The sequence below is a fragment of the Corylus avellana genome, chromosome 6 (genome assembly GCF_965113065.1).
Source record: "Corylus avellana chromosome 6, dhCorAvel1.hap1.2, whole genome shotgun sequence".
NCBI classification, from domain to species: Eukaryota; Viridiplantae; Streptophyta; class Magnoliopsida; order Fagales; family Betulaceae; genus Corylus; species Corylus avellana.
The window spans coordinates 16,090,902-16,110,942 of record NC_142495.1 but is presented as its reverse complement, the minus strand read 5'-3'; the positions used below and the strand labels follow the sequence as shown (position 1 = coordinate 16,110,942).

The following is a 20,041-nucleotide window of genomic DNA, read 5'->3' as shown; positions in this document are numbered from 1 at the left end:
TTTTACAATATATATATATATATATATAAGTTGCATAGCCTTGACATTCGTTTGAATGACTATATGAAATATAAACATCCCGGTCTATAAATCAATGAAGATAAGTGGCTTTAGAGTGTTGAAGCCATGCCTCAGAAAAGGGACTAAAAATTATTTCTTCAAGCACTGCATTGAACAACTCACCTATTAAGCTAACACGAGGTGTATGAGCCCTCCTCAACTATGCCTCATGCATGATAACTTACGCAAAGCCCCAAAGCCAAGGTCACTTAAAAAAAAAAAAATCCCCCCTCCCCCCTTCTTAGACTTCTATTCCTTTTGGCTGCGAAGGGAAGGGAGAAGGTAATTAGAAAACAACAGAGATAATGACCAGACAAAGAGAAAATGAGAGCAAAAGCTGCTTTAAACCAAGGACAGACCAAAGATACCCAAAACAAAGATTTCTTATCATAGGCTGTTAAATATGCAGCAGTTATGCAAACAGCTCAAGCTCAGCTGTAGTCATATGAAACATAAATGCTTTATATATATATAAAAGTAATAAACCAATCTCATTAAAAGCATAAGGCGCCCCTAAGTATACTGGAAGTACTAAGGTCACACCTCTTATTGTAACTTCCACAATTGGCTCAAAAGAATAACCTTAAGGCCATGATGGGATTGTGAGAGCTTGGACAGTGGAATCTAAGGAGTTTGCAATGAATGTGAAGGATGGAGATACGGAGTTGTAGCTACAATAGCATTGCAGAGGCAAGTTGCGATCGATATGATTGGACTGGAAAGAAGCGGAATGGCTAATGAAGATATTTGATGAGCTGATGGCCGTGGAGTCAAGGGTCTTTAGGGATGAGTCCATTCAGAGTTTTCCACGTGTGTTAGTCCAAAAATGCTTCAATAGGCACAGGAGTTTCCTGGTTTTAGAGGAGTATGATGGCAGAGTTAGCGAGGGAGAGTTTTCGTGCCTGAAGGAAGGAATAGGATGGGCTGGGACCGGTTCTAGTCAGAGATTCGGATCACTGTTGATTATGTCCAGCCATTCGTTGGGGATGCAAGGAAGGTAACGATAGGGAAATAAAGATGGAGCTTTTCAGAGGTTTTGTTGTCTACAACGAAACAAGGAGAGGAACCGTTTGGGTCTTTCGCAGAACCGATTGCGAGAGTTCCCAAATGGCTATTGGGTGGCTCTGTTGAGAATGGTAAAACGTTGGGGCCAAGCTCCTCTGTAGATTGCCGTGTCAAGGTAGTTGAAGCTGGTCCAGAGGTTCAGAAGTCTGTTCCGACGATAGGTCCGGTGGAGAGGACTACTCTGGACAGTGGTGTTACGTTCGAGGCAGTGCAGAAGAGATTTTCAAGTTCCGAGGAGAAAGTTTCTGAAGCGGACATTTCTGGAGTGTGCTGTCCCTGTTGCGTGTCTACGGGAGGGAAGGAAAAGCTGAAGAAATCTCTGTTGAAGTTATAGGAGGAGATTAGGATTTGCCTCGAAGGGATCAACTCAATCTCTCGCTCCCCTTGTAGCTGTGGGGCTAGATCATTTGTGTCTACAAGAAACAGCATCATGGAGAACTCTAATGTGGCCCAATCCAAGATTATGCATATTAGTCAGCCTAAGACCCAGCCCAAGGCCCATCCCAAGTTTTCGGCAGGCCAGAAGGATAAGGCTCCATTTGTGGGTTTTGGGCCCAGCAAGGTGCTAAAAATTTACAGCAGGAAGGCAGTGACATCAAGCACTCCTGGGCCTTTGGGTGCTTCATCTTCTTATACAGAGTCTCGCCCTCACTCGAGTTTGTCAAATCAAGCTGTGCCGGTCTCTCCCTGCGCCGCTGGCAGAGGTGCCAGTGAAGGAGTCGAGGAAGGTGGTGTCAACAAGGGAAGGCCATCGGGGAGCTGACAAAGTTGATGGGTCTTCTCCGGCGAGCGGTTTTGTGGCACCACCTTCTTCGTCGACGTGGCTGAGCGACCCAGACCTGGGCATTTTGGGTAAGGCGCCGACAGTTCTCCCAGCATGTGCTCATAGGGAGGTCTCAACTAGTTCTGCTCTGCCGACTCTCTGGGTCTATTGCCGGTGATCATGCGAAGTTGAAGAAGCCGGCGTGTGGGAGGGGGATGGAAAAAGGGGAGGAAGGAGGTTTAGGCCAGCTAGTTTCTGTCAAGCCGAGGCAGCCGGTGCAGTTGCCTGGAAAGGAGTGGTCCGATATTCAGGGAGAGCTTTCTCCGGAGCTTGAGAAATGGGATTCGCCGGGTACGGGACAGGAGATGATGGGGAAGGAACTGGGGGAGGGAAAAGTTTATGGGCAGAAGCCGCTCGAGATGCAGGGGGAGATTCCACCGGGTCTTAAGAAATGGGAGCTGCCAAGCTCGGTCCACACTTTGAGGTTGAATGGGGTTTTGGACAGTGTCTATGAGGAGAGTCCTTCGTCAGTATCAGACTCCTTAGCTTTGGTACCTTTTGCGGATCAAGAGCCGATTACGGTGGAGCTTGTGGGCATCTCTTGTGATGGAGAAGCTAGGAAGTTGTTGGAGGTCTTTGGGTTTATCATGGCTGATACTGAGGGCAATGGCAAGGAAGTGGGAGAGGCGGTGGAAGACCGAGTGGCCTTGGAAGCACATATGGGTAAGCAAGGTAAGCGAGAGCTCAACAACCTTAATTTTTCCGTTAATTATGAGGGGCACAGTGGAAGTTCTTTGAGGGTTAGAAATAAGGGGAGGCGTCATCGAGTTGTTCAATGAAGCCTAAGATTCTTTCCTGGAATGTGAGAGGCTTGAATGAAAGGGGCAAAAGATTGAGGGTTAGAAATCTTCTTAGAAATTGAAAGGTGGATATAGTGTGTTTTCAGGAGACAAAGGTGGATTTTATCTCTAACAATTTTGTGAGGAGTTTGTGGGGATGCCCTTATGCAGAGTGGTGTTATGTCCCGTCTAGAGGGGCTTTGGGTGGAATTCTAGTTATGTGGGATAGAAGGGTAGTCACGAAGGTTGAGGTTACTTTGGGCAGTTTTGTGGCGGCATGCTCCTTTAGAAACGTAGATGACGGTTTTGCATGGGCTTTTGGGGGGGTGTATGGTCCCAACAGAAACAACATTAGGTGTTATCTTTGGGAGGAACTGGGGGGCCTTATGAGTTGGCGGGATATGCCTTGGTGTATTGGTGGGGACTTCAATGTAACTCTCTTTCCTAGTGAAAGGTCGGGGGGAGCTTATTCCCAGTCCGCAATGAGGGAATTTGCAGATTTTATTTCGGAGCACGGTCTTATGGATCTCCCATTAGCTAGGAGGGGTCTCTACTTGGTCAAACAACCACTCTTGGTCACGGCTAGATCGATTCCTAGTTTCCCTAGATTGGGAAGTTCATTACCCGGGTGTGCAACAAAAGAGGATGCTTCGCATATGTTCGGATCATGCTCCTATTGTTCTTGATTGTAACTGCTTCTTGGGAGGTAAGAGACCCTTCAAGTTTGAGAATATGTGGCTTAAAGTGAAGGGTTTTGTGGACAAAGTTAGGAGCTGGTGGGATTCATATCATTTTCTTGGCACTCCGAGTTTTATTTTGGCAAAAAAGATGCGAGCTCTCAAGGAGGACATTAAGAGATGGAATAGCCAGGAATTTGGCAATGTGGGAGGGCACATTAAGGCTCGAATGAATGATTTAAAGGCTCTTGATAGGGTGGAGGAAGAGAGAGGGTTATCCCCTCAAGATATTGAGAGGAAGAGGTTGCTAGCCAGAGAGTTGGAGACTCTTCTCTTACAAGAGGAAATTAGTTGGAGGCAAAAATCTAGGATCCGTTGGTTGAAAGGAGATAAATGTACGAAATTTTTCCATCAGATTACTAATGCAAATAGAAGACATAATACTATTGAGACGCTGACTGTGGATGGCTCTACCACTTCAGATCAAGAGGTCATTAGTAACCATGTTACCCATTTTTACGAGTCTCTTTTCACAGAGAGTCTCATTTGGAGACCGAGGTTGGATGACCTTGATTTTGATATATTAAATGTTGGTGAGGCCACTAGGTTGGAAGCTCCTTTTGAGGGAAGGGAGGTATGGGAGGTGGTGAAAGGTATGGATAGGGACAAGGCTCTAGGTCCGGATGGCTTTTCTATGGCTTTTTTCCAGGATTGCTAGCTAGGATGTGATCAAGGGCGACATTATGGCGGTCTTTGCGGAGTTCCATGATCGAAGTAAATTTGAAAAAAGTCTTAATGCCACGTTTATCTCTCTTATTCCGAAGATTCATGGAGCTACTGATATAAAGGATTTTCGTCCAATTAGCCTTGTGGGAGAGACATATAAGATTATTGCTAAGGTCTTGGCCAATAAAATGAAGAGAGTGATGAACAGGGTTATCTCTAAACCCCAGAATGCTTTTGTTAAAGACAGGCAAATCTTGGACTCAGTTCTCATCGTCAATGAATGTTTGGATAATCGAATCAGATCAGGGGAACCCGGCTTATTGTGCAAATTGGATATGGAAAAGGCCTATGATCATATGAATTGGAAGTTTCTTCTCTACTTAATGAGAAGATGTGGTTTTGGAGAGAAATGGTGTTCCTGGATTGAGCATTGCATCTCGTCTGTGAGATTCTCGATTTTGATCAATGGATCTTCTTCCGGTTTCTTTGATAGTTCACGTGGAGTGAGGCAAGGAGATCCGCTCTCTCCCTTCCTGTTTGTTTTGGTCATGGAGGCTTTTAATAGGTTGATCAATGTCTCGATAAACAGGGAACTCATCTCTGGTTTCTCAGTGGGAGCTCGAGAGACGGATCAGGTTATCATCTCTCACCTTCTCTTTACTGATGACACTTTGGTTTTTTGTGGGGCAGATCCTACTCAAGTAAGAAATATTGGTGCTTTACTTGTTTGCTTTGAAGCTGTTTCTAGGTTAAAGGTGAACTTGGCTAAATCCGTCTTGGTCCCTGTTGGTAGTATGGACAATGCAGGCATGCTGGCTGGCATTTTGGGATGTGGAATAGCTTCTATGCCGTTGAAGTATTTGGGTCTCCCGTTGGGGGCCTCGTTCAAGGTCAAGGCTATTTGGGAGGACATGTTGGAGAAATATGCTAGAAGGCTGGAGGAAACGCTTGTATTTGTCTAAGGGGGGGAGGATCACTCTCATAAAGAACACCTTATCCAATCTCCCCACCTACTTTTTGTCTCTGTTTTCTATTCCTGAGAAGATTCAAAGTGATTTCTTATGGGGTGGGATTGATGAAGAGTTCAAATTCCATCTGGTCAACTGGAATAAGGTCTGTTCTCCGATCTCTGAGGGAGGTTTAGGCATCCGGAATTTGCGTTTGATGAATCAAGCTTTGTTGGGGAAATGGTTGTGGAGATTTGCTCATGAGAAAGAGGCTTGGTGGAGAAAAATTCTAGTAGCAAAGTATGGTGCGGTTTGGGGTGGTTGGTGCTCTAGGGTACCCAGAGGATCACATGGGGTGGGGTTATGGAAACACATATGTAGGGGGTGGAGGTTGTTCCAATGCCACATTAGATTTGTCCCTAGTCTTGGGTCCAATATTAGGTTTTGGGAGGATATCTGATGCAGTGACATGTCTCTCAAGGAGGCTTTTCCTGGACTTTTCAATATTGCCACCAATAAGGATGCATCTATTGCAAATAACAGGGAATGCTTAAATGGCTCTGTTCAATGGAATGTTTCCTTCATTCGCAGGGTACATGATTGGGAAGTGGAGGTCTTGGCCTCTTTTTACACGCTATTGTATTCGCATCCGATAGGCAGGGAAGGGGAGGATAGAATAAAGTGGATCTCTTCACGTAAAGGAAAATTCGAGGTAAGATCTTTTTATAGGATCCTTGCGTCTAAAGAACCCATTCCTTTCCCTTGGAAAAGTATTTGGCGCACTAAGGCTCCTTCGAGAGTGGTTTTTTTTGTTTGGACGGCCACGCTTGGAAAGACTTTAACCTTGGACAACGTTCGGAAGAGAGGTATTGTGGTAATAAATCGTGTTGCATGTGTGAATCAGATGGGGAGTCTGTTGATCATCTCTTTCTTCATTGTGGGGTGGCGCGTATCTTGTGGAATGCCATTTTCATTCGATTTGGCTTGTGTTGGGTTATGCCAGGTAATGTAAAGTAGTTGTTTGCTTCTTGGTGGGCAGGTGGCAAAACTCGCAGTGCCGTTGTGTGGAAGATGGTTCATCTTTGCCTCATGTGGTGCATTTAGAACGAGAGAAATGCTAGATGTTTTGAGGACTCGACTAGGAATATTGAGGACCTCATTCATTTTTTCTTGTACACCCTTTTCACTTGGATTGCTGGTTGGCTAGCGCCTCTAGTGATCAACTTTCAAGATTTTCTTTTTATGTTCTCTTCTTCTTTTTCTTCTTCTTAGTCGCTCTCTTTTATACTTCCCTTGTACTAGGGTTGCACCCCTCTGCGCTTTTGATCTATATATCTTTACTTGTAAAAAAAAAAAGTATACAAAAGGAACCACCTAACTAGCAGGGGCAAAACAAACAAGAAAATCATTAAAACTAATCAATAGAGGAGACACATACGCCGCCATCCATAAATACAAAGTTTCATAGAACAAAGATAAAATTTTCCTCAACATCCTCTCTCTATCCTCAAAGAACCTATCATTCATTTCCTTCCATACACACCAGAAGAGGCATGTAGGCACCATTTTTCACACCGCAGTACTCCTAGGCCTGCCATAGGACCACCAACAATTAAGCAGATCAACAACAATTCTAGGCATAACCCATGACATCCCGAAACAACTAAAAAAAACACTCAAAATGGCAGAAGCCACATCACAATGGAGAAGGTGATCCACCAACTTCCCATCCCTATTGCACATGTAACATCGGTCCATCATGATGATGTGCCACCTTTTGAGATTATCCAAGGTGAGGATCTTGCTTAGAGCCACTGACCATGCAAAATGGCCGCCCTCAAAGGATCCTATGTCCACCAAACACTCTTTCAGGGGAAGTGGCTCCCTACAGGAGAAACCATCAAGCAGGAGTAGAATTTAACCTTGAACAAATCTTTTTTTGGAAGAAGCCCACCACAGTTGATCTTCACATCCTCCTCTCACGCTAACGGAGTGCAACGCCTAGTAAAAGGAAGCAAAGACATCCACCTCCCAATCCTATGCCGCTCTAGCAAAGCTCACATTCCACTTATTGGAACGACCCAAAAACTCCAAATAAACTGCTATAGAGGCATCCTTTGCGTAAGCAAGACCAAATAAAACTTAAAAAGCTACCTTTAGAGCCGCTTCCCAACACCACTGGTCATGCCAAAAGCTGATCTTGGTACCACCCCCTACCTCAAATCTAGTAAAGCTAAAAAAATTATCCCACCCCTTCCTAATATTATTCCACAACCCCACTCCAAAGGCTCTAGCAGGAACAAGAGAGCACCACCCTCCCCATAAACTTCCATATTTCAAATCCACTGCAACTCTCCACCAAGCCTCTCTCTCATGCCCATATAATGAGCCAAGCTCTTTTTTTTTTTTTTTTTTGATAATTTCAATATCATTAATAAAGCGCAGAGCCAAGCTCTTTTTCTATTTCTACTGTGGTTTGGGAACGGGATGGCCAGTGAAAACCTTGACCTGCACCCCTAGTGTCAGCTGATCCCATGTAATGAAGGTTCTGCACTATGATAATAGTTCTTTTTTTTTTTTCTTTTTTTTTTTTTTTTTATAAATAAGAGATTCATTAAAATGGGCAAAGGGGTGCAACCCTAGTACAATGATAATACTTCTTAGTGCAGCTCAAACCCAAGATCAAATCAGGTAGGCTTTTGTACAGGGTAGCATACAAATTAGTAAATGTCGAATACATGGTCACTCCCTAGAAAGTCTAATATATTTCAAGCTAGTGTCTTAAAAAAGGCTCACTATATTAATTAACCAACTCACATTCAATCAGTTTTACTAAAATTTTCCACAAAATGAGCCCATGCTAGAAGAGTCAGTTGTTACTACAATATCATCCCATTTTTAGCACGCACAGATTCTACATTACAATTAACAACAGGATAGCCACAGCCTGAAGGATATAGTGACCAGCAAGATAGAGCACATCCCACTCAAGCCCAGCTCATTTTTCACATATAAGGACCTAGCTACTCTCCTGCTACACCAATTGATTCAAACTAAGTCTAACCAAAGCTTAACATAACTCACTTTCAATTGAGCCATAGCTAGAACAAGTAGACATTGAGACTCTTTGCCACGCTTCCACACCCCTATATTCCACAGCAAGGAACAAAAGCTTTCATCCATGTCTAATGGAACAACATAAAAATTTCTTCTATACATTATTAGTCTCTTATGTAATATATTGTGAGAAACAAGTATTGTAAGTAGTACATTTAGTAGTCTCCAAAGGGTAGCTCAATCGGCTGGGGATCACGCCTCATGAAGCGGTGATCTCTAGTTCGAATCCTCCCTCTACCCTCTTGTGTGGACATGTCAAAAAAAAGAAAAAAAAGCAATTCGTTTAGTAGTTTTACCTAGTGTCAAGGTTTCCAAGATTTGGTGCACATCATTTGAAAATAACTTTTGTAAACTCCCAATCATGTTTATGTTCATACACTTGGACAAGATTCAACCTGTGTGCTTACCCTCCGCCACTTCTTTATGGGAGAGGACCAATTGGTCCAAAGACCATGGCAACTTAAGCTCAACAAAATACCGCATTCATATATGATATTTTTACCTTAGTATGGATATTAAATCATGACAGGAATTGATTGATCAGACTAATAAGGATATCAAAGCAAATACATCCACAACAATAATAGCACGCTAACACCGAACAAGACTTAATGCCCACAATGTGTGAGACTGTGAAATATGTGTGATATTGTTCAAGATTGATGGCCATAATCTGTTTTCCCTTTTAGTGACCTTTTATTTGTTGGGCTTCTCTGCAAGGCTAAAGCAATTTAAGTCACAAGTTCAGAATAATAAGAGTTGATGATTGGATAAAACTGTATAATCTAAAGAATTAATCTCGCCACGTCAACATGAAATGCTCTCTCGGCCCATCGGCGCATGAGGCACATTGATAGAGCGTGTGACCGTTCTAAACAGTGTTCAGGTATTGTCGTTTGGTTTTTCATCGAGATTGATCGGTGAGATGGGTTATCTGGGTTAGTTCTACGTGGAAACCATATCGTTTGAGATTCGTTCTAAAGTTCAAGGAGGCGTTCAACTAGTGGAGAAGAGTAGAGGAAAAACTCAATCAGTGATCATGGCATGGCCGACCATTTTCTGGTTGGTAAGCGCATGGGATATTTGACAAATTGTGAGATAGTACATGAAAGTTGGAGGACGTTTCGTTTTGGTTGCTTTGCGTATGTGATGCAGAGAAGAAAGAATTCCCAAGGAAATTTCTTGGAGTTGTCTGAATATGGAGGTAAAGGATGAAGGAGTTTTGTGATAATACCAGAGGGGTCTGAGGGGAAGGGATGGGAAGCATGTCGGTTGCAATTGCAAAGGCTGAAGTTGCACTATGAGAAGCAAAGACAAATGGAGTCCCCTGTTGGTGCACCGGAGGAGAAGAATCCATTAGGACAGACGAGTTGGTGCACAAGGTGACGCCACCGGTGGGGTTCCAAGATCGGCGATTGTATGCAGAGACGGTGGTAGATGAAAAGGTCATGGCCAGCGATCTCAAAATCCAAGCAGCCGGAGATGGGGCTCAAAATTGATTAAGGAAGGTGCGCAATCCATGGAGATCGCGGCTGGGGATCACGCTTTGCAACAACTGGAGATTCTGGCGCCTCACAATAAGGAAGATATCACGCATGGCCTTAAGGAGATGTTACTTTCCTTACAAAAAGAAATAGCCAATTGTTTGCTTAAGCTGGAGATGGGCTGGGGGAATAAGGGGAAGGGTATTCAGCTAGGTCAAGGCAACAAGGAGAAAGGGATGAAGGAATGGGCGCCAAGGGGGGAGGAGGATCGGCCTGGCCACTTTCAAGCCAAACAATTAATGGACCCAACTGGCAAGCCCACTCGGCAACAACCCATTAATAGGTATTGTAAATTTTATGTTCGTAGGCACCTACCTAGATGACAGGTTCAATGGTGCTCAAAAACCATGGAACGTATGGACCAACCGGCGATCGAGGAGCCGCCGGAGAATAGCCGGAGTAGGACGCCGGAGCAGACAAGTAGTGTACCTGCCATAGAACAAGCTGACAAGAGCATTTGCCACTAGAGGAAACCAAATAATGGAATTGTCATGGCCGTAGAGGCGGCGACAGGAGGAATGGAGGCTGAGTGTTCAGTTGGGCAGCCCGGAACTGAAGCAAATATGGCCGAAGAGGATGGAATAGAACTCATCGGCGCCGTAGAGGGTATGGATCAGCTCTTGGGTCAGGAAACGCAGGCTCTAGACCTTGCCAACGAATCACAGTTGACTGTCGGAGACTCACAAGGGACTGATAAGGATGTAGGATGCACAGAAATTGCCGGAGAGGCGGTTCTGACAGTGGAGAAACCTACGGAGCAAACTAAAAATGGGAGAGTTGAAGAAGGGGGAGAGAAGAGGGAGGCAGAGAAGAGTTTGGGAGATGGAGATGGGGATTATGCAATGATAGAGAGGGTTGGGACAGTAGATGAGATGAGGGGGATAGAGATGCTGGATATCCAACCGTTGGCCATTATGGGAGCAAATGGAGGAGCTCAATCCGTGTCTCCAGATTGGGTGTTAGAGAGGGTTTTAGAATTTTGTCATGATTTGGGACTAACATGTGATGGGCATGAGGAGGATTTGCTGGCTCTATTTATTGCCATTGAGGCCAATAGACCTAACAGGAGAGTGGGTAGTGCTCAACAGGCGAGTGACAAATCAGGGAATCGAGTAAATCGTGAATTAAAACAGTTGGAATGCACGATGAACTACAATGTGAAGGGATCATCTAAAGTGAGTGAAAAGGGGAGCGCTGGTAAATATTGTTAGAAGCCAAAAATAATTTCGTGGAATGTGAGAAATATGAATGAGTCTGAGAAAGGAATGAAAATTAGGAGGAGGTTACGAGAGTGAAAGGCGGATATTGTGTGCTTGCAGGAGACAAAAATGGAGGTCATTAAATATTGAGGTGATTTAGAGTGTGTGGGGGTGTACTTATGTTGATTGGTTGTACTTGAGATCTACAGGTGCCTCCAGAGGTATATTATTAATGGGAGATAGGCGAGTGGTGGAGAAGATTGAGAAATGTGTAGGGAGATTTGTAGTAGCCTGTGTTTTCAGAAGTGTTACAGAAAATTTCGAATGGGCTTTTGCTAGAGTTTATGGGCCAAATGAGGATGGTGTTAGAAGCAATCTATGGGATGAACTGGTTGGTTTAATGAATGTGTGGGAAAGGCCTTGGTGTATGGGAAGGGATTTTAATTTAGTTCGAAACCCTGGAGAACGATTATGTGCTTCCAGACACACGCAAGCAATGATTGATTTTTCTGATTTTATTTTTGAGTAGGGGCTTATCGATCTCCCAATGGTAGGGGGGCGGATCACATGGTCTAATCGGCATGCAGGGTCTAGACTAGATAGATTCTTGATATCTACAACATGGGAGGAATATTTTCCAAATGTATGTCAGAAAAGGCTTCCTCAGGTACTACCGGACCATTTTCCAGTGATATTGGAGTGTGGAACAGGAAGAAGGAGTCGAATACCTTTTAGGTTTGAGAATATGCGGTTACAAGCGGAGGGTTTCGTGGGGCAGGTAAAGGTGGTGGGACTCTTATTACTTTGAAGGTAATTCGAGTTATGTGTTGGCTCGAAAGTTGAAAGCTCTGAAAGGTTATCTCAAAAAATGGAATGTGGAGGTGTTTGGAGACATAGGGAAACAAAAAAAGGAGTTGGAGGAGGAATTGCGTGACTTGGATCGCATTGCAAAGAGTAGAGCTTTAATGGACAAGATAATTAAGTAAGAAGAGTGTTCTCACAACCACTTTTTATCAAGAAGAAGTGAGCTGGAGGCAGAAATTTAGGGCATTGTGGTTGAAATAGGGTGATCGGAATACAAATTTCTTTCATATGTTGGCCAACTTGCATAGGTGAAATAACACAGTTGCTGCCATGATGGTGGGTGGGAGCAGGTCAGAAGATCCAGCAATTATACAAGATCATATTGTGCATTTTTATAAAACACTGTATTCTAAACAATATCAGGGGAGACCAACCAGGCTTTTAGCTCCATTGATGGAAAATTTTAGTTCCATTGATGAAGGGGAGAGATCGTGGATGGAGCGAGAATTTGAGGAAGACGAAGTTTGGGAGGTGGTGAGGAAGTTGAAGGGCAACAAAGCACCCGGACCTGATGGTTTTACTATGGCGTTCTTTCATAAATGTTGGGAGGTGCTAAGGAGGACATGATGGCAATTTTCAAGGAATTTCATGAGAGTGGAAAATTTGGGAAGAGTATTTAATGCTACATTTGTTGCGCTTATTCCAAAGAAAGCTGGAGCGGTGGAGATCAAGGATTTTCGCCCTATTAGTCTTGTAAGTGGGGTGTATAAAATAATTTCGAAGGTTTTGGTTAGTCGTTTGAACTCATTGTTGGGGAAGCTTGTGTCACATACACAGAATGCGTTTATTCTAGGTAGGCAAATATTGGACTCTATTTTAATGGCGAATGAATGTGTGGATAGTCAGATTCGATCTGGGGAACCAAGTATTATTTGCAAGCTGGATTTAGAGAAGGCTTATAATCATGTCAACTAGGACTTTTTATTATAGATGTTAGAGAGATGCGGTTTCAGGGAACGATGGAGAGGTTGGATTCAGCACTGTGTCTCTATGGTATGTTTCTCCATTCTCATTAATGGAACGGCTACAAATTTCTTTAGTAGCTCTCGAGGAGTGAGACAAGGGGACCCTTTGTCCCCTCTATTATTTGTGATGGTGATGGAGGCGTTTAGCAGGATGATGAATGCAACGGTGGAGACAGATCTTATGTGTGGATTTTCGGTGGGTTTGCAGCATTTTGAGGTAATGGAAGTGTCACACTTATTATTCGCAGATGACACACTTATCTTTAGCGAGACAAAGGTGGAACAACTTCATAATTTGAGATGTTTCAACTTCATAATTTGAGATGTTTGCTGCTGTGTTTTGAAGCGGTTTCAAGGTTGAAAATAAATTTGTCAAGTCTATTATTGTCCCTATAGGTGAGGTGGGAGATGTGGAAGGCTTGTCAAGAATACTTGGGTGTGAAGTGGAATCGATGCCGTTTACGTACTTAGGGTTACCTTTGGGTGCTCATTATAAGGATCCATCTATATGGAATAATGTCATTGAGAAGATGGAGACTAAGTTGGCAGGATGGAAGCGGATGTATTTATCCAAGGGTGGTAGGCTAACGATGATTAAAAGTATCTGTAACATACCCACGTACTATTTATCTCTGTTTTAAATTCCAGTGAGAGTGGCGAAGTGTACAGAAAAAATACAAAGAGATTTCTTGCAGAGAGGTGTAGGTGACGAATTAAAGTTTCATTTGGTAAATGGTCCAAGGTTTGCATGCCAACGGAGGTGGGGGATTAAGGGTAAGGAATTTAATTCAGTTCAATCGAGCTTTGTTAGGTAAATGGTTGTGGATTTGGAGGTTTGCCAAATGGTTGTGGAGGTTTGCCAATGAGGGAGATGCTTGGTGGAGGAAATTAGTGGAGGTTAAATATGATACGATCAGGGGTGGTTGGTGCTCCAAGGATGTAGGGGGACCTTATGGGGTAGAAGTAACAATTGTTTTGGCAGGATGTGTGGTGTGGAGAGTTACCATTGAAGACTTTATTTCACACCTTGTTCAATATATCATGTGCAAAGGAGGCATGGGTGGAGGAGAATATGGATACAGTAAATGGTGCGATTCATTGGAATGTAATGCTTATTCGGCCTGTTCATGATTGGGAATTGGACGAGGTTTCGCGATTTTTAGAATTGTTGTATTCCCAACAAGTTATTCATGGTGGGGTGGATAAAATTTGTTGGATTCCCTCGAAGAGAGAGAATTTTGAGGTGAAGTCATACTATCAAGTAAGGATTAATATGGCACCGGTGGTTGGCCCTTGGAAGATTATTTGGAAGAGTAAAGGTCATCCGATAGTGGCCTTTTTCATGTGGACGATGATGCTAGGGAAAATATTAAGGAGAAATTACCTTTTTCCCTCATCCACTACAACGCAATGTTACTTTGCCCCCATAAACTGACAACCCTGCTGCCCAACCCTATCAAACTACCATTTTGTTCCCAAAACCCCTATTTCGTCAGTCAAACGCGTTAACTCAGACGGTCAACCCGTCAAGTGCGTCCCACATGCCATCTTAAAATTTTCTATCCCACTTTTGCCCACAGTAGGGTTGTCAGTTCATGGGGGCAAAGTGACAATGCGTTATAGTTGACAGGGAAAAAAGTAGGATAGAAAATTTCAAGATGGCATGTGGGGCGCACATGACGGGTTGACCGTCTGAGTTAATACCTTTGACTAACGGAATGGGGGTTTGGGGTGCAAAATGGTAGTTTGATAGGGTCGGGTAGTAGGATGATCAGTTCATGGGAGCAAAGTGACAATGCGTTGTAGTTGATGGGAGAAAAAGTAATTACCCCAAATATTAACGTTGGACAATTTACGTAAGAACATTATAGTGACGGAGTGCTGTTGTATGTGCAAGAATAGTGGTGAATCTATTGATCATTTATTATTGCATTGTGGAGTTGCTATAGAGGTATGGAACATGGTTTTTCAAGTATTTGGTGTTATGTGGGTGATGCCGGGTAGGATGAAGGAATGTTTGGGCTGTTGGAGAGGATAGAGTTTTGCAAATCGTACAATTCTGCAAATCTGGAGAATGGGTCCTTTGTGTGTAATGTGGTGCTTATGGAGAGAAAGGAATGCAGGGAGTTTTGAGGATGGTGAACTTGGACTCATAGAGTTGAAGAAAGGGGTGCTCCAAACACTTTTCTCTTGGAGAGTATTGTCGCATTCATCGCAAGTTTCAACGCTTGCGGAATTCCTAGATTTATGTGCTTCATTTTCAACTTAAAAGCTTGTATATGTGGGCTCTTTTGTATACTTCATGTGTACATGAGTTGCACCCCTAGCGCTTTTTATAAATTGATATTACCTATAAAAAAAAAAAGAATAATAAGAGTTGAATCTTTAATTAGACCATTATTAAAATCAGTCAATAGAGATTCTTGCTGTAAAATAAATAGAAGGACAAAACAATCATATTTTGGGATGACTTGGATCATGTAGGAACCCTATAAGGTTTGCAAAGATCAGCCAATTTTCAACAATGACCAATTAATAATGATCTCTATGTGGTCTACAATTACATGAGCCATTTTCATAAGTAACAAGAAATTTTATTAACAAATGAGAATATCAAAATAAGTTTTCACCTGAAAAAGTACAATATGAAATTTCACAAATCAAGAAAGTGTAAGAAAGAAGTACAAGAAACATTCCCAAAAGCTGTTTTCCAATCAGACAAGGATCTCAGAATAGCTATTTCAGATCAATCACAGACGGCACAACCCCATTAAACAGTCAATTTTTATGTCTCCAAATCGACCATAATCTTCTTTTTTTTTTTTTACTTTTGCTTACTCATCTATTATTTAATTATTATCTTTATTTATTATGATCTTTTCATCCTTCATATTAATCCTGAAAAGAAAAACAAAAACTGTAACTAGTTAGAGGACTGATGGTGACAAAAGCACAATAAATAACCTCTGTCATTACTGCAACAGATGTAGGATCATGACCACGCCAGATGTAGTCTCTCACTGTCATTCCTTCAGCAGCTGCACCTTTCTTGACAGCTTGTATGGCAACAACCAGAGAAACACCTACAGGAAAGATTCTTTATTTTAAGGGGGGAGAAGTTAAAGGAAAAAAGTGAAACTACATATAAAACCATAATTCAATGAGTTATACCTTCAATAACAAATGAACCACCAATCACTAGAGCTGCATACAGAATATTTTCAGGGGGCTGACGAAGAAACACTTATTTATTAACAATTTACAAGTGGATTTAACAAGGCAACAGCTAAGAACCAGGAATTTATAAAAGAGAAGATTTGGGATTTGGAATAGAAAAGTTGCCAAGTAAAGTTTCACTTGAACAAGTACCTGTGCAGTCCACAAGTTTTGAAAGCCATGAACAATTGTAGCTCCGGAACCAAGACAAAAGATACCGACAGCAGATATCAAAGACCAAACAAATCTTTCCTTGGAGTAGCCATAACTGTACAACAATGAAATAATAATTTCAGCTTATAAATAATAAATAGAATAAGAATTAGATTTTTTGTTTTTACTCTATAAACCTATGCACATATGTGAGTGTAATTTTGAAACAGAAAACATAGTCACTGGCCACTCTATGCAATTATGTTTCAGGTGTGTTAAAAATAATCATTTGGAATTAATGATGTAACAGGATAATCATAAACACATTCAACATTTCTAATTCCAAACAGAATGCTACTCAATTTGTTCAGTCAATTTAACTCATCTATAGTACATGAAAAATAAAGAAGCTATGACTAGCTCCAGGTGGAGATCTAAAGAAAAGAATGTAAAATTTTGAAATAAGAGTGCAAAACTTCCAAAAAATGGCCGACATTAATTTCATTCATTTCAATTCCTTTCAAAGTAAAGCCTGCAAATATAAATCTGATTTTAAAATACAGTTACTAATGGTGGGCATAGGTGGCTCATGCATCATATACTCACGGATGTAGAGCATCTGGTGCACGTCTTGAACTACTCAAACCATAAGCAAGGAGCACCTACAAAGTGAACACTAATTAGTCTCCATTCTATAATCAATAAATTGAGTTAAATTCAAAGTAACAAGTCAAAAACATGAATATTCAAAAGAGCATGGCTGACTAACTCAAAAGTGTACCTGATTGGCAAAATCTGCAACTGAGTGCACAACTTCAGCCAACATAACATGGCTAGAGGTTGCTAACCAAACCCCAAACTTGAGAGAAAAAACAAGGAAGTTGCACCACAATGCAGTCGTGACCGCTCGTTGACTAGAATAAACATATGGCACAAAAAAGAAAACAAAAGGATTAGATTGTAAATATGCGGACTAAAATTGTTGGCATTCTATGCATTATAGGCAAGCATCAAACAGAAACAAATATGTCCTTTTAAGTATAGCATTCGAATGAATGGCAAAAAAAGCATGTGCCTGTCAAGGGGAACATTTCTGACTCTCAAATATCTAAATGGTCCGCTAAATTCTTTTCTCTAAATATACGTATACATATCAACTTCTTTTTCTAGCTCAATCCTCTGGAATCCATCTGCAAAGAATTCCCTGTTTTCTTCACAACCTTGTCAAAGCCCTAATTCTATCAGAAAAGCACAACCTACTACTCAATAAGAAGGAAGCCTTATAGAGTTTTTTTTTTTTTTTTTGAAAAAAAAATATATATATATATATATATATATATATATATATATATATATATATATATATATATGAATAATAATTTATTGAAAAAGAAGAAAAGTTCGCGTACACAAAAAGTATAGAAGAGAAGCAACCGCCCTATTGGGGTTGAAAATCCAAAAGGTTAACAAAATCTACAAGATTAGATGATGAGAAATTAAGAACAAAAGTAACAGCCTAATCTAAAAGGGAGCTAAAAAGTGAGGCTTTTAATTTAACCACATTTGACTCGCGGTCCTCGAAAAGACGTCTATTTCTTTCTCTCCAAACGCTCCACATAAGTAAAGTAGGGATGACTTTCCATATGGCCTCTTAGATTCTCTCTGCCCTTGCTTCTTCCAACATTGAAGTAACTCTAGAATATTGCCCAGCGTCTTCCAACATTTAAGTAACTCTAGAATATTGCCCGGCATGACCCACGAGACTCCAATAAAATTAAAACCAAGTGCCCATATCTCGCTAGTCCAAGTCACAATGGATGAGAAGGGGGTTCACGGTCTCCTTCCTCTTTTTACAAAGACAATACCAATGAATCCAAATGCTCCTATGGTTGACAATCGTAAGGACTTTACCCAAAGCTGCTCTTCAAGTGAAGAAAGCAATACGAGGTGGAGCCTTCACCTTCCAAACGCTCTTCCAAGGAAAAGGGGAAGACCATCTAGGTTATAATGTATTGTAATAGCTCTTCACTTCAAACCTGTGATTATGTGCTAGGTACCATAACATTTTCTTTGTCTCTCTCAGAGAGGTTTTTGAAGGGTATGAAAGATCGAGGAATGCTACAAGAGACTCAAGTTCCCAATCTTGGACCGCCTTGTAGACATCAAATCCATACGGAACAAATCTGCTTCCCCTCCTCTTATATAAGATCATCAAGGTTTCTAATGGAGCAATATCCAGGCAGATAAAACATTCAATGTTAATTTCAGAGAAGAGGTTGCAGTTTATCTCAACATCCCGGGCAAACTATAATTTTCCTTGACTCTTTTGCAGCAATGTCCAGAATCTAGAATTGTCTGTTTTTTTATCCGTTATAAAATAATAATAATTATTATGTTCTTCTGGGTAAATTCGATATGCTGCACTCTTATTTGAGGTCAAAACCCCGAGGCCCTCTCATGCTCGGTGAAGGCTAAGCTCTTTTAGTTGAAAAGTGAGCCCCACCATTGATAATATTCTACCCGTTAGATCAGTGACGAGAATGTATCTTATAGCAGTTAGCTGTGCCAATAGAAAGCAGAGTTTATAAATTTCACATCAATAACTGTATTTTATGGGTAGCTTCCATCTTTTCATATCAGATTATTGGGGTTCAAGATATCCTGGGCTTTCTACCACGTCTGCAGAACAGGAACTACACCCACAAACTGTACAAACTTTTTAATTATGTATAGGTACTTTCACCATCTTCCCAGCTATTCATACTGCTAATTATAGTCAAGTGTTTCTTTTGTATTTTGTATACTTCCTGTGTACCTAGAGTGCCTTATGCTTTTAAAGATATTTGTCAATAACTTACTAAAAAAATAAAAAACCTATTCGTATTGTCATTATTGAAATTCCACATATGCTACTATTCTCCATACAATATTATACCCAGCTTCATCAAATTAGAAACATAAACATTTCCAATCTTTCTTTTAGATGCAAAACAAATAACAATGTAAAGGAAAACCCAGAAAAGGAGGCAAGACTCTTACCTGTGTTGATCACTGATTTCAATATTCTTCACATGTTTGGCCCTCGTAAAAAAATCTGACCAAAAAAAGAAAAAAGAAACGTTCATTGTTAAAATTAAAACAGAAATCTCTCATTTCAAAGAAAGAGAGCGAGAGAGAAGAAAGAAAGAGGAAAAAAAAAAAAAAAAAACTTACTGCGATGGGAGGCGTACTGATAGTGGTAACCGGGACGGCGAAGGCCGTCGAAGGAAACCCATCCGAGTAAAAGGAATTTTTTGGAGGAAGTAAATGGGGAGGGATTGCTCTGGTTTTCGTGGCGGGAGGGGTGAGACGGCAAAAAAAGGGAGAGGGTGCGAGAGTGAAAGGAAGAGCGCTGGTGTTGGTGATGGTGTGGGTGGGAGGAGCAACGGCGGAGGTAAAGGAGGAGAAGATTAAGGCAAGGCTCCGCTTTTCTCCGCATGCTATTGAGTACTACTATTTGCAGTGTTAGGTTTTTTGGAATCTCCTGCTATTCCATTTTCAACAGCCTTCTTCTACAGACTACAGAGGAATGAATAAAGAAGGAGAGATTCTTCTCTCCCACGCAGAATATCCCTGCCCTGCGTGGGCGTCGGTTAATTAAATTCCTTTCTTTCCCTCTTTTCTTTTCTTTTTCTTTTTCTTTTTTGGTAAATAAATTTTATTAACCAAAGTAATAGAAAAACTGACAGTTGCTTAAAACTAGAGCTTTTATCTTTATTGATAAACAAAATTTGTCGTTAAAAAAAAAAAAAAAAAAAAGACTTACAATTAGGAATGTATTCAACCTGTGAGTTGAGTGGGCGTATTTGGCTGCTCTAACTTCGGTATTCGAGTTCCAACTTGAAATTGTGTTCAAGCTCCCTTAGG

At 41.4% G+C, this 20,041-nt stretch overlaps 1 protein-coding gene across 1 annotated transcript in view; it reads right to left on the bottom strand.

Annotated features, from left to right (window-relative positions):
* Window positions 1-19,783, bottom strand: part of LOC132186800 (Cation efflux family protein) — a 39,841-nt gene extending 20,058 nt beyond the window's left edge. Inside the window, exons 1-7 of the mRNA XM_059600864.2 lie at window positions 19,349-19,783; window positions 19,175-19,229; window positions 16,917-17,049; window positions 16,742-16,797; window positions 16,136-16,250; window positions 15,938-15,995; window positions 15,731-15,849 (exon numbers count right to left, since the gene is read on the bottom strand). Of these exons, the coding sequence (XP_059456847.1) occupies window positions 15,731-15,849; window positions 15,938-15,995; window positions 16,136-16,250; window positions 16,742-16,797; window positions 16,917-17,049; window positions 19,175-19,229; window positions 19,349-19,613 (801 nt within the window). The 5' untranslated portion in view covers window positions 19,614-19,783. The remainder of the gene's footprint in view (window positions 1-15,730; window positions 15,850-15,937; window positions 15,996-16,135; window positions 16,251-16,741; window positions 16,798-16,916; window positions 17,050-19,174; window positions 19,230-19,348) is intronic.
* Window positions 19,784-20,041: the final 258 nt, after the last annotated feature.